The following is a 14055-nucleotide window of genomic DNA, read 5'->3' as shown; positions in this document are numbered from 1 at the left end:
ACAATAAGACAATATTTAAATAATACTGCATACTCAAAAGGCAACCGAGAGCAATAACGAGCAGGTTTACTCACCTCCTTGCCACTCTCAGAATCAAGGTCATCTGTGAACTTAACAGAGTGTGTTCTAGACGCTTCTTTCTCCTTCCAGCCGTCATCGTCGTCACTCTCTGCCTGGTTATCTGGCGACGACATAGAGGCCAAGTTAGCTTCGCCTTCACTTGCCTCGTTCAGTCCCTCGCCACTAAACTCATTATCATAACGATACAAGCGCCCATCATAAAAAGCGTCTAAAACAGAAAGAGAGGGGGGAAAGGAGCACACACACATTCTGAAGATGTGTAGCAGATCAAGGAACACAAAAAAGCATTCACAAAACAAAAAAAACCACAAGACATGCAAAGCAAAAAGATTAGACTCAAAGTGCACCACAGCTAAAATGAGAAATGGTATGAACAGTGTGTAACTGGTGGATGGTGTAAACTAAACATTCAAAGCATGCAAATGTGTGCAATTATATAAGCAAGCTGATAATGAAACACTGAAATGTTTCAAAAACTGTTCGAATACCAGAATTAGTTTTATAAAATACTAGCACACAGTAAAAAAATATATATTTTTTAATGCTTATGATGACTAAAAAACTAATAGGGCTATATGTTAACAAGATTCAATACAAATGATAAAATAACCAAGCATAAAATTAATTTTGAGTATTTAAAAAAGCAGCGTCACCTTTTGAGTTTCCGTACGTAACCCACTTAATTCACAAAAAACCATTTCTAACACCAAATAAATTATTATTTTTATTCCATAAAAAATGTGACCAACAAAGATTTTTCCCATTTCAAAAATTACAATAATTAGGCATTTTTAAATTCCACATGAAGTACCTAGTACTAAAAAATACCATGAAATCTGTTGTAAAATTTGTAATAACATTTGCATTAAACTAATATTATCTACATATACTATAATACAATAAAAATGGTATAACTGTACATTTGGATAAAAAAAATGCAAAAATTGATTTTTCGTATATTTTATTTGGTAGAGGGTGAATCTAATACTTAATGTGAGCAAAAACCAAATAATCAAATAATTTTTAAGATTTTAGAATGTAATTCAGTCAAAAAATTATCTGATCTTATTACCAGAGGTTTGGAGCACAATTAAAACCTCTAGCCATCATATTTCAAGTAACCAGCACACAAGATGTGTACAGGCAAACATGTGCTGTCTTTGCTTTAGGATGGAACTAACCTCAAAAAAGCGGTAGGTACTAAAATAAAAATACCTAACCTCAAAGTTGGCAGGATCATAAATGCTTTAGAATATATATATATATATATATATATATATATATATATATATATATGCTTTAGAATATATATATATATGCTTTAGAATATATATAATATATATATATATATATGCTTTAGAATATATATAATATATAATATATATATATAAACACTGCATTGTAAATAAATTGTTTTTCCTAATAATTTTCCCCCCATTTCTTTAATGATTTCTTAACCATTCATCCTTCCTGAGTTCTCACAATAATATACCAGGCTGCTTTCTTTTATATATATATATATATATATATATATATATATATATATATAAAAGGAACAATATGTAATTGCAATGCAATTAGTATTTATAAATGTAACAAGAATCAACCACGTGAACATTTTTTTTCTTTTTTAATTATAAGGTCTACAGCTTACGCCAACGACCGATGACTCAGATCCTAAATTGAAACTCTTTATCATATGTTAACAAATCAAATATTTTCTTTCAAATTTACACCTGGGACTCGAACCCAGAACTCCTTACACCATAAGCCTAAGTGCATCTGACTATGCTACGGAGGTCGGCTTGCGTAAACAAACAACGAACACAAAACGAGAATAGAGTATCCATAGAATCACAGATACAGAGAGGAAGAAGCAATTTTTAGTCAAATTGTTGCTAGTCATAAACACAATACTGCCCTGAGAACTCAAAATATTGAATGAACTATCAATTGTGTAGCTTTCAGCATCTGATTGCATTCCCAGTATTGAAGCATATTATATTTTGTGACGTAGCCATGTTTTTAAAAAGCAAATGTTACTGACAGATAAAAACCAAACAATAGTTAGAAACATAACGTATGCAGACATTTATAGTTTTCTTGCAATTTTTTTACCCAAATTAAAATTTAAATCAATGTAATTTCAGTTTTAAATGTTAATTTCACAGAATTCCAAGTATTTGGAGATGAATTCCCAGTATTTTTTAAGTGTTAACATTAGCATTTTCTCCACAAAAAAAAAAACCACACATTTAAATTCCCATAAAAATGTGTGTTATCACAAATTTGATAATTTCATGTCCCTGTGCATTACAGCCCTGCTGGCATTTTTCTACATTCTGAGTTTATCCTTGATTTTAATTTTCATTTCAGTACAGTGTTTTCTGTTTTCTAGCTGGTTACACATCCCATTTTCACATTTGGTATTCGTTAAAACTATACATTCAAGTTTGATAGTCTGGCAAAATCGGTTATATGGCATGGCCATGGTCATGGTCATGGTCATGAACGTGCTGGAGTAAAGACCTTTCACTTAAGTTTAAAAAAATGTTAAAAATTAATTAATTATTGTCTACATACGCAAAATTAATAAAAATATTTAACAGCAATCACTGCATACAAAAATAAATAAAGTTGTACAATGTTCTTATCACCACTGCGGAAAAATAAAAACGAATGTCTTTGGGTACCAGTTACGCTGCAGAGTTAGAATACTGTTTATGAACATTATTACGTGCGACAGTAACATAAAACCTAGCATGAAAGCTATCCTGCAAGACAACCGCCTTGGTTGAATGTTTAACAGCTGTGGTTTGAATGCCAGCAATTTGCCTGGATCTACTTGGGAACAAACACACCACAGTCACCCATATGAACTTGCAGAGTATCTATTCACCAGACAAGGACTGAACAACTAAACAGCACAGTTACACGAGAAACAAACTTGCTAACTCACCAACCAACACACTTCATATCAGTGACATGTCACCTTGGCACAAACATACAGCAGAGCATTGATTATCCCAACCTCGGTTAACCGTACGGTCAGTTAACCGAACGCATTACAGAAGGCAAAATTAATTCAACTTTGCACGCCATGCACTGCAGGATTTCTGCTTGCGGCCGCAAGCATCGTTAGTGCAGGCGCGGTTTTCCCCTCCCTGCCAAGAGTGGCATACGTGAGCAACATTGCGTCCTCAGTGGCATGTGAGCCCTTCGTAAGTGAGACATGTATGTAGTGCAGTTTGTCATGCCGTACACAATGGAATCCAAACGTAAACGCATCGTTCTCAGCGTTTCTGATAAAACTTAGAAAAATAGATCAGTTGGAACCAGTTTAGCTCGTGGTTATGGAGTTGTAAAAGCAAAAATATCGGATATTTTAAAAAAAACAGTGATGTCATTACAAAATTTGTGAGTGTGCTTGACAGTGAAATTGGAAGCTCGCGCTGAAAAACAATGAAAACCGCTGACTGGTTAATTCACAAGATCTATTAACAATAAACTTGGGGGAAAAAACTGTATACAACAGGGTCCAAGAATATTTGAAATGCTACTATAAGGATCTGCTTATCTCACCATGAGAACTAAATTACCCAGAATAGAAAAGTTATTATAATAGTGTTTTAAAAAACTTCCGAGAAACATTTATAAATTCAATAATTTGCAGTATTATATGTGAAAAATATTAAATTATATACAGCATACACATGTGCAACATATTTTTAATAATTAAAATAATGCAAGCCAACATTACAGTAAGTTCATACAAATTTAGCATGCAGTGTATCTTTAAGCAATTCATTTAACCATATGTTGCCAAAATGCAAACATGCATCAAAAAACATTATGTATTATATATTCTATAATGTACTACAATTTTAAAGGCTATCTTATTGAAGACAAAATTTTGTGTTCTTTTTAATTCAATTTTATTTTTAAAAACAGACAATTCTGGTGTTATTGTTTTTATTTTTATAAATACTATTTAGTATGATAGTAACTAGGGGTGTGCGGGATCCCGACGTTTCGGGAAAAAATTCGGGAAAATAGGCTTCCCGAAATGCCGGGCGGGAATTTTATTACTCCCAAATTTTTCGGGAAATTGTTTAAAAATTTACGAATGTTTACTAATCATGTGAAAATGTTTTCTATCAATTCAAACTGTTTTTACAACAATATTTTTTATGGATTCGTACATTTTTGAAGGGTTTCCATACTATTTAAATGCAAAACATCTTTTAAACGTATGACGATTGTAGCAACAGCTGTGGTTTGCAGTGAATTATGATAATCGTTTACACATAAATATATTTCTTCAAGGGTACAAATTTGCAAGATACGTGAATAGTCAGTTATATAACATTATTGCCATCACCATCGAATATTTAACCTAAAACCACTGTGTGTCCTTAGACACAAACAAAACACATGCGCAATCCAACCTTTTCGCCAAAGACACAAGAAATACTAGACGTGTGTTACATAACGAAGCGTAACCATTACTTGATAGCAGTGGCGATGTAGAGAACTGTATTGGCACTTTGAAAAATATGAAATCACGTAGTTTTACACCACTGCTCATGAGTATCTATACATCTATGATTTTGCTTTGGGAGAAAAAATACAGTAGAACCATGTTATAATGTTTTTCAAGGGAGCACAAGAAAAAAACATTATAAGCAGGAAAACGTTATAAGCAGGAAATCTCAATTTAGCACTAAACAATGTTCGAGCTTTGTAGTAATGGACTCACCAAGCTATGTAAACAACTTTAATGTTAAAACCAAAGATAGTATACTTGATACATGAATTTTCTGAAACAAACCAACAATTTTTCAACTTCATCTTGTTCCCTGGTTAAATTTTGTTTGTCTTTAAAGATACACTGCCACATTTTTTGTAAAATTGTCTCACAATTCATGATGACAACATTAAGAGTGAGAACGTCTACTCCTTCGCCACCTGAAAATGTTTAATTTTGTGTTTCCTACGTATCAATGAAAAAAAAAAAATATTTGTAAGCAATAGAAAACACTTAGTTATGCCCTCGCTCAATGGTTGGCAACTTAAATATCGTAGGACTAGGTACGTGCATCTGAATACCCACTGGAATGGCAAGGAAGAGAAGAGTTGACTAAGGGTGCCAACTGACACGTAACTATGAACATTGTGTACCTTCAGTATATTGCATAAAATTGTATTTTAACAAACTTCATGTATTGTATGGCAGTGATTGTAAACATAAACATACATCAAGGAAACTTTTTATCGTAAGTGTTGGAATAATTTGGTTCTAAAACATTTTTTCCCCATTTATTGAATGTTACAAAGCAAACATTATAAGCAGGAAATTACACTATTTATGAACGTTATATGCAGGAAATAAATACATTGTCCTTATGGGGGGAAAATTGGGACTTTAAAAATATGACATTATAAGCAGGAAAACATTATATGCAGGAACATTATAACAGGGTTCTACTGTAGTTGTTTACTGTTTAGTTTGGCGGGCTTTGTCGGCTGACGTTACGTTATTAAGGCTTGTGCAAAGTATCTGTTCCTATTTTCGATGCCGTTGTATATTAAAACAAACTAGCAGCCTACAAATAATGGAGGTGGCAACCTATCAGCTTGTTACTTGTAAACCTAAAAGTGTTTGGAAGTATTTTGAACGTCTGACAGACAGTAAATCCCTGGCAAAGTGTGTCTCGTGTGAAAATTTTTTGAGATGCGAGCATGGTAGAACGTCTGGATTACTAAGACATCTCAATAAACATCCCTCTATAAAAAACAATTTGAGGATGCTAAAAAATATGAAGCCGCCGCTGAAAAAAGGGCAAGTGAAGCAGACAAAAGAAATAGCAAAAAAACAACTAACTTTGCAAAAAACGTTTAAATGGCCATCTTATCATATTAGAATTAATTTTTTTTTTTTTAATTTTCCAGATCCCGTCCCGTTTCCCGAGGGAATAATTTTTTTTTCCCGAAAATTTCCCGCAGTACAAAAACCTATTCCCGCACACCCCTATTACTAACCAAACAATCACGACACTAAAATGTTTCTCAATCTTATTTCACCCTAAAAGTGTAAATTACACACTTATATTAACAATAAAATATTTATAACAAGCTTGTCCCGGACAGAATAACTCCAAATAATTAAAATTAATTAGGAAGAAGTGTGTTTGAAAGATGTAAGGACTCTAATAATGTAAAAACAAATGCAGTAAGATTAATTTTTATTCTCCTATGCCTTTGGTTGATATATTTTGTTATGAACTTTAAACGTAAGAAATGACATTCTTTGAATTTCATATACAAAAAAGATTACACTTTTGTGTTTATAGTATATTTTAGTTACAATTATGATTAATTTCACGATTTTAGATCGTTTTGGTGCTGTATGATGTAATAAGATGTTTTTCTGTGTTATTTTGGTAATATCACATTTTTCCATAAAATCTTATCCCAACTAATCATGCACTCCAAAAAATTACAAAAAAATGTCCCATGCAAAAACTTCAGATCAAAGTGAAAAAAAATAGTACATGATTGAAAATATTAAGAGTTGAACCAACCATCAAATAAATATGACTATAAGAAATCACTAGTAATTTTATGAAATATTCCTAATAAAAATAACTACTGCATTAAATGAAAAATTGTGAATTGCTTCATAGTATTTTTATGTTATGATTTGTGCATTTTCCATCTCTAATCTGTAAAGTTATGGTATAATGTACCAGCATCTCTCAAAAAGCTAGTATTTGTACAAAGTAGGTACTATGTTTATGCAACTTTTCAAATTAATATTAATTTTTTTTATATGTGACTCTAGGATGAAAAACACCAGTTACTTTTAAAATTAAGAAGAAAACAACTGCCATAAAATGTTCAGTAAGAACCACTAAAACTGAATTCCAATAGTAGCTGTTTGCTATGGTGCAGTAAAATAGTCACGTGAACAGTCAATATACTAGCATGCATGTTTACTTAAATGAGGAAATTGATTTATTTTTTTTTTCTTTATAGCCTGAGGTAACTCTCTATGGTCTGAGAAGGAGCAAATTATTGAGAATTAGAACATTAGCAGTCCTTATTAATACCCCCTACTTACACATCCTGCTAAATAAATGGTGTGGTGGGCGAGTTCTTTAACTTTCATGCTACAGCTGAAATTTTGAATAGTCTTACAGGGTAATTTTGGTTGTATTAATCCACTCAACCTCCTACTCTTCTGGAAAGGTAAATCAACCACATAGTTTGCACATTTTTCTGGCTGTATTCCTTTTAAAAAAATTTCTATCAAACAATGTGGCCAAATTCAATTAATTTTTTTTTTCAAATATTATATTTAATTATTAATATTTGTGAATCAACTGTGAGTTAGGTATTTGATTTATATTTTGTGTAAAGCTTCTCGTGTTTGATTATATTGTATTTTTTTTTTAAATAAAAATTCACTATTACACACACATCAGATAAGAAATGCCACAAAATTATATTCCTCATATATTAAAAATTGAAATAATATTTTTAAAAAGCTGTATACGTTATTCTTGTCATTTAGGACCATCAACCAAACAATGCACCAGCAGTCGCTGCCCTACACAACCATTACAGTGCAACTGGAAGCTGAGAGGTGAACATTCCAAAAGCTGTGCCATCAACTAACTTAGCATAGCAGTGCACAGCAAAGCAAGCAAGGCACGGAAACCTTACCACACAGACACGAGACAAACAAGGAAAAACTTGGACACCAACAAAATGTTAAGTGGGCTGAGGGACTGTACGAGCATCTGAATTCTGCTGAAACTTAAAAAATGTTCTAGGTTAATCACAAACACACAAAATAAGTCTTACTTAACAACAAGTCTGCATTGATTCAGCTTAGCACTTCAATGCACAAATTATTACTAGATTTTTTTATTACAGTGTACAAAAAAATACACATCCATAAATAAACACCACCTGCTTTAATCACGTCAAAAGTGCAAAAGATACTGCTAGGTATAAGCTACAACTAAAAATAAAGTTATCAACTTAAACAAAGTAATTTCACATCGACTTGTGTATTCAACAACAACAACAACAAATGCACTTCCGCATAGTTGCAACACCAGCAATTCGAATAAGATGCAACAACCTACACACAAAAGCTGCAGTGCACTTACACAAAGTATGTACACTGGTTCTCCTAAAATATTTTCTTCCACGACAAGGAACCAATTCACAGCAAAAGTGTCACTGGCTTGCTCTAATTTTTTTTTTAATCGATGAATGCATAATCACAATATACATCAACTTCCAGCTATGGAGCAGTTGATTTATCTTCTATGAAATTTTTTTCAGAAAGGTAAAAATCCAGTAAAAAATTGACAGCCAAGAATACAGTAGCCCAGATGCTCAGATTTCACTTTCGTGAAGGCCAACCATACACAATTCTGGTGCAAAAGTGTTCATCGAAAACCCTCAAGACCAAATAGTTGATTGGATTTTCAAACTACTGTATTTTTTTGGATTTTAGGACTAATGTAATATTCTAATATGAACTTATGCATTGTACTGATTTTTCAGCATTATGTTTATACTGTAAGTTATAATGTATCGCCAAAGTACTGATAATTCTTAAATGGATTTTTTATTTAACACTGGCTCCCACAGTCATGACTTCAGTACAGGGTCTCATTACTTGACTGTAGAAGACAGCCTAGACCAGCTTGCTTGTAAGCCAAATAATAATTAAAAAAATTACATGTTAAACAAAGTAATACTTCCCTTTGCCTTCATACAAATGAAGTACATAATAGTTTAAATCTTAAGTATAAAATCTTATTAATACTTAGTATAACATTAATTTTCCTTCAGGCCGTATTAATGAATAAGGTTTCACTGTCTACACTGCATGCACTGAATGCCAAACGATAAATTGGTTTTATTTTCAAATGTTAAATTTCTCAAATACAAATGTAGCTACCCAAAGGCTAAAAAATTCCATTCACTCTCTTCTATTTATCCACCATGAATTTCTTGACTCTTTCGCCAGACTAACGATTGTTTCAATGCATCCATTTTACCCTTTCTCAATCACACAAAACTTAAAGTATTAAAATTGTACACACCATAACACTTCCCTAATCAGTAGTCCTGTGTAAATATTCAAAATTTCATTATCAATACAAATAATTCATTATTTGTATTCAATTTGATTTAAAATACTTACCCTTAAAAATAATGCATACTTGACTGTGTACAAAGTTCAGTGCATATATAACGTTGTGAAAGAATCAACACTGAGGTCAACTCCATGTAGTACTTGATAAATATGTACATGCCCAGACAAAACCATATTAATGGGCATGATATAATAAGGAATATTATTTTATTGAACTATTATTATATTCCATTATGTGCACAGTTAATAGCAGAATGACCAAAGTTCAGATGCAGGACAAACTCCAACCATGATTTTCTTTTATAAGTTGAAAATAATCACAAAATAAGCAATTAGCAAATACTGCAAAAATATTCTTAGAAATCTGAAATAATAGGTTTATATTTTTTTTTACAATAATTTATGTGAAATATCCATTGTCATTGCACAAACAAAGACAAGTATTTATAATATTATCCTATTATTATAATAAAAATGTGGAAAAAAATTTACCCACGCTTGCTATTTGAATTTGATATTCACATTCAAAAATATTTTGATATTTGTATTAAAATTTAATTTGAACCAAAAAAAAATGCATTTCCACAGGCCTACTGATAAGGTATGTGCCCACAGTGTAATCAAAAGAATCATCAACGCAAATGAGCAAAAAAACACCACATTAATACATTATTTCTACCTCAAACAATACACACATGCCAACTAAGTTCAGTAACACACAATACGATTGTATGCAATTTTACACAATATACAAGTTCATCTACCCAGTGAGCACAATCGTCAAATAACACTAGCACATCCAGCGCCAACAGTGATGTGTGCTAGCTACGTCCTAGGCACCGTGATCTCTGTACACAGACTGAACACTGAACACCAAAACATTTTAACCACAACAATTGAACACATAGCATTCTCATCGTTCTTGAATATTTGCGTGCTATGTGTAATAACCCTATAGTTTGGGCTATGTATGCACATAACTGTACAGGTGTATAGAACAATGTAGAAATAATTACCTGCATTGAAAGTTTAACCTGAACCCGGATTAAAATAAATAAAATTCAACAAATAACCATTATTATTAAATGAGTAAAAAAATGTTGGAGATGATGGTGTTGTTTACACAAGAAAAGATTAATTAAGAAAACATGCACTATTATGGAATGGCAAAGACCAATCCATTATGGACTGACCAACTTGTAGCTCTACCATCCGCAAAGTGCACATGAGCATGAATTTTGACTCAAACTAATTTTTTTAGACAAATATGAGTAAATATTTAGGGTTATTGTAATGGCCACAGTAACTTGACTGCAATACGGATAACAATAAAAAAAAAGCAGTCCTAATTTTTTAAAAAAAAAAAGTACCAGCGCACCTTAAAGGTATTGTGGTTTTATTGTAAAGGTCTTTTAAAAGTATTCAAACATATGATTTCATTGATCAAAGTTGTAACAATAAAAGTTAAGATTGCATGTATGATTTTCAGTTGAATCTGCTACATAAGATATTCAAGAGGTCAATATAATATTTATATTAGCTAATTTTTTTTAAGAACTGTTATGGAGTGAAAAAATTAGGAATGTTGGGAAAGTTCAGAACTCGTCTGCAGCTGCTATGTACTTTAATGTGTGTTAGTGTGTTATAATTTTAAATGTACTTCAGCAAGTACATATAATAACAACTCAAGACCCCAATTCCGGCAAAAACAATAACCACTAGTATTGTTTACACAATTACCTTCATGTTATGAAGGACTGTTATGTTTTAATAAAGAAAATAAATCCAAGGACTTTCCCAGGCCAAAAGCCAAATAAGTAGTGATGGTGATTTATAGCATTTATAATAACAACATTTAGCATTTTGAATTTGAAATTTAGCATTTTGTAGCATTTTTAAAAACAAGATTTAGCCAATTCTCTCATTTTACATTACTGAAGAAAAGTATATTTTTAAAAAGCATTAAATAATACACATATTAATTATTAACAACCACAGAAATAAAGATCTAGCACAACTACAAAGATAGCCTATCTTGGCAGGTTTCCAAACAACTTTTTAGCACTTATGAGTGCAATAAATTGAATACTTAAAATTACAATAAATATTTTTTAGCCGTGTTCATGGCCATAGTTGATGTAGAGTGCACAAATAATGTTATTGAAACTCGTTTTTTCAATTTTAGCCTTCGTTTGGTTTTAGCCAGAAACCGTGCTTGCCATTTTACCGACTTTTTTTCTTCATCCGATTTCTCTGTGAATTTTTTTTTTTTTTTTTTTTTTTGCAGCCTGATGTCCCTCAGATTTAATGTGCTTTTCAAGTACAGTAGAGTCCCGCTAATCTGAACTAATTGGGACCGAACCCTGTTCGGATTAGCGAAAATTCGGATTAGGCGGAATTTTCTTATATAATGCCATTTATGGTCTTGATGAGGCGTGGGCTATTTAACATCTGATGTGTCAAATATTAAAGATCAGACACAAAACACACCTTTATTATTTAGCGTATTTAGCATAATATAAATATGTAAATATTTAAGTACTATGTACGTAATCATATTTTTTTTCTTTTTAGTTGAAGGAGAAATAGATAAATCATAACTTTCTTATGTAGGTACATATTAATAAACGTATGACATTACTTGAAAAAGAACTTGTTTTTCTTTGCTTTTCATGGTTCATAATTGTTATAAAAATATTTCTTTTTTCGTCCTAGCCCTGTTCGAATTAGGCGGATTTTTGGATTAGCAGGGTTCGGATTAGCGGGACTCTACTGTACATCTTTTTTATCCACTCCAGACGGCAATTACATAAATTGCACATTAAAATATTTGTTTCACTTTCGTAGAACTGTTCACTTTTGTATTCATTTATGCGATCGCGAATGGAAATTACGTTTCGTCCCATTTTTACCACGAGAAATAACAGTATACAACACATTCACGTGTATGCACGTATTTGTAAACACACCACCTTCCACAGACTACACAAGAACGCGGCTTTCACGTGAAACACAGCCAGAAAATGGGACTTACCATTGTTAGCGCGGCGTAGCAGAGATGTCGCAATATGGTGGCCTAAAAACTTGTACTCTGCAAAATGACGGACACTCTTCCAGCTAGTTGTTCTTTGCTTTGTTTACAATCGCGAGGCACGGATGGCCATTCTTCATTCAATATTTACGAGCAATAGTGTTGTAAATGACGTGACAATAAGATACTTGTGCTGAATACGCCATAAAATGATGGTTTCTTTTGATACTGAACTGAAACGAAATACAATCGGTAAATAAATTGTGTAGAGTGAAGACGAATCTACGTTTTTTACCTTGATTTCGCATTTATCTCGGAATAGTCTAGATTTCGCATTTTATAGCGGAAAAAATATAATTTAGCATATTTTCGCATCTATTTCACGAAAACGAAAAATCACCATCCCTACAAATAAGGCCTTTTAAAGATCTCGGAACTACACTGAAGTGAGGCTGGAACACGCGTCGTCGCGGCACGGGGCACTCACCAGCGGCGTTGCTGTCGGGGTGGTACTCCAGCTGGGGCAGCAGGAAGCACGTCAGCACCTCCTCGCCCGTCTCCTCGTCCGTGTCCGTCTGGAACTTGAGCATGGGCTGCGCCTGGTTCTCCGACAGCCACACCGCCTTCAGGTTCAGGTTGGCCAGCGACATCGGCAAGTACTGCAGCCTGCGGGCACGGAGCAGCACCGCACGGCTGCACGCCTCACCTCACGTCGCATTGAGGAGCCCGCCTCGTGTGTGTGTGTGTTGGTGAGGCGGGATGATAGGCGCGACGCTCGCTGGTGCTTCTAGCGCGGTGTCGCTTCTCTGAACTGGCACGCATTCGTCTCGTCGTCACAGGATAACTGTGAAATTTGAGCGGTGACCGTAACATTATACGGTGGAGAAATGAAGATAAAGGTGTTATGCAAGTCCCTCAAGTGCTTCCAAAAATCTGTACCGATTGTTTTATTCCTAAAAATTACTCTGAAAACATGTGTTTTTGCCATTTTAACGCTTCTAAAAATACAGTTTAAAAACTTAATCCGAAATTAAAAGTACTTTTCGGTCCTCGGCGAACTCTTAAATGCGATTCGTAAATAGGCCCCACTCGGATATCTTGAGTAGTTTTTGAAATCGCGTTGTTTTTCCTGAAGCTCTGTGCACCGTATGTGTGCCCAGGTAGGCGGGGCCCTTAAGAGTCAGAGCTGGATAAGCAAGGAGGCTCCGATTGGGACGTCCCGGCACCTGGTGAACCCTTTGCGCGACCAAGTCGCCCGATTGGCGCAAATAGTTCACACTATTGCAGATGAGCTCAATGGGGTCTCGCTGAGAATGAGGTGACGGCATCAATATTTTACCAGATTGGGCAGTGGTTTCTATTACAAAACTATACAGACGAGCGGATAAACTTGTTACCGGCAGCAGAACATGCAGATATTTTGTCGCCAACGCAGGCCACAGAGCTGCCTCGGGGCTTGCTATATGGCTCGCTTAAATTTCACACTGTGAAAGGGGTGTATCTGAATAGAAAGTACACAATAGCGCACTGTTCAACTTGTTTAAAAACTGTAACTTTTTTTTTAAAATTTTATTTATTCATTTAATGTCTCTTTGTCACCACGGACTTCATACAAGGGTAGTCAACCTTCTTTGAATAAAGGGCCAGTGTTTTATCAGCTTAAGTGAAGCTAGTCTAGCCCACTATAGCACACATACTGCATTTAAAACTGTAATAAACATCTGCCAATCAATATATTTTAAAGTAGTAAGTTGTGGAACAC

At 33.6% G+C, this 14055-nt stretch overlaps 1 protein-coding gene across 6 annotated transcripts in view; it reads right to left on the bottom strand.

Moving 5' to 3' along the window:
- The window catches only part of LOC134543362 (protein lap4), a 237352-nt gene that overhangs the window by 115887 nt on the left and 107410 nt on the right, over window positions 1-14055 (bottom strand). For 5 of the 6 annotated variants that reach the window (XM_063388350.1, XM_063388353.1, XM_063388354.1 and 2 more), the window contains exons 10-11: window positions 12781-12959; window positions 75-289 (exon numbers count right to left, since the gene is read on the bottom strand). In XM_063388350.1, the coding sequence (XP_063244420.1) occupies window positions 75-289; window positions 12781-12959 (394 nt within the window). The remainder of the gene's footprint in view (window positions 1-74; window positions 290-12780; window positions 12960-14055) is intronic. The other variant, XM_063388351.1, reaches the window with a different exon arrangement.

Source organism: Bacillus rossius, assembly GCF_032445375.1.
Source record: "Bacillus rossius redtenbacheri isolate Brsri chromosome 9 unlocalized genomic scaffold, Brsri_v3 Brsri_v3_scf9_2, whole genome shotgun sequence".
NCBI lineage: Eukaryota > Metazoa > Arthropoda > Insecta > Phasmatodea > Bacillidae > Bacillus > Bacillus rossius.
The sequence above is the reverse complement of the archived record's forward strand: the minus strand, read 5'-3'. Positions and strand labels throughout refer to the sequence as shown.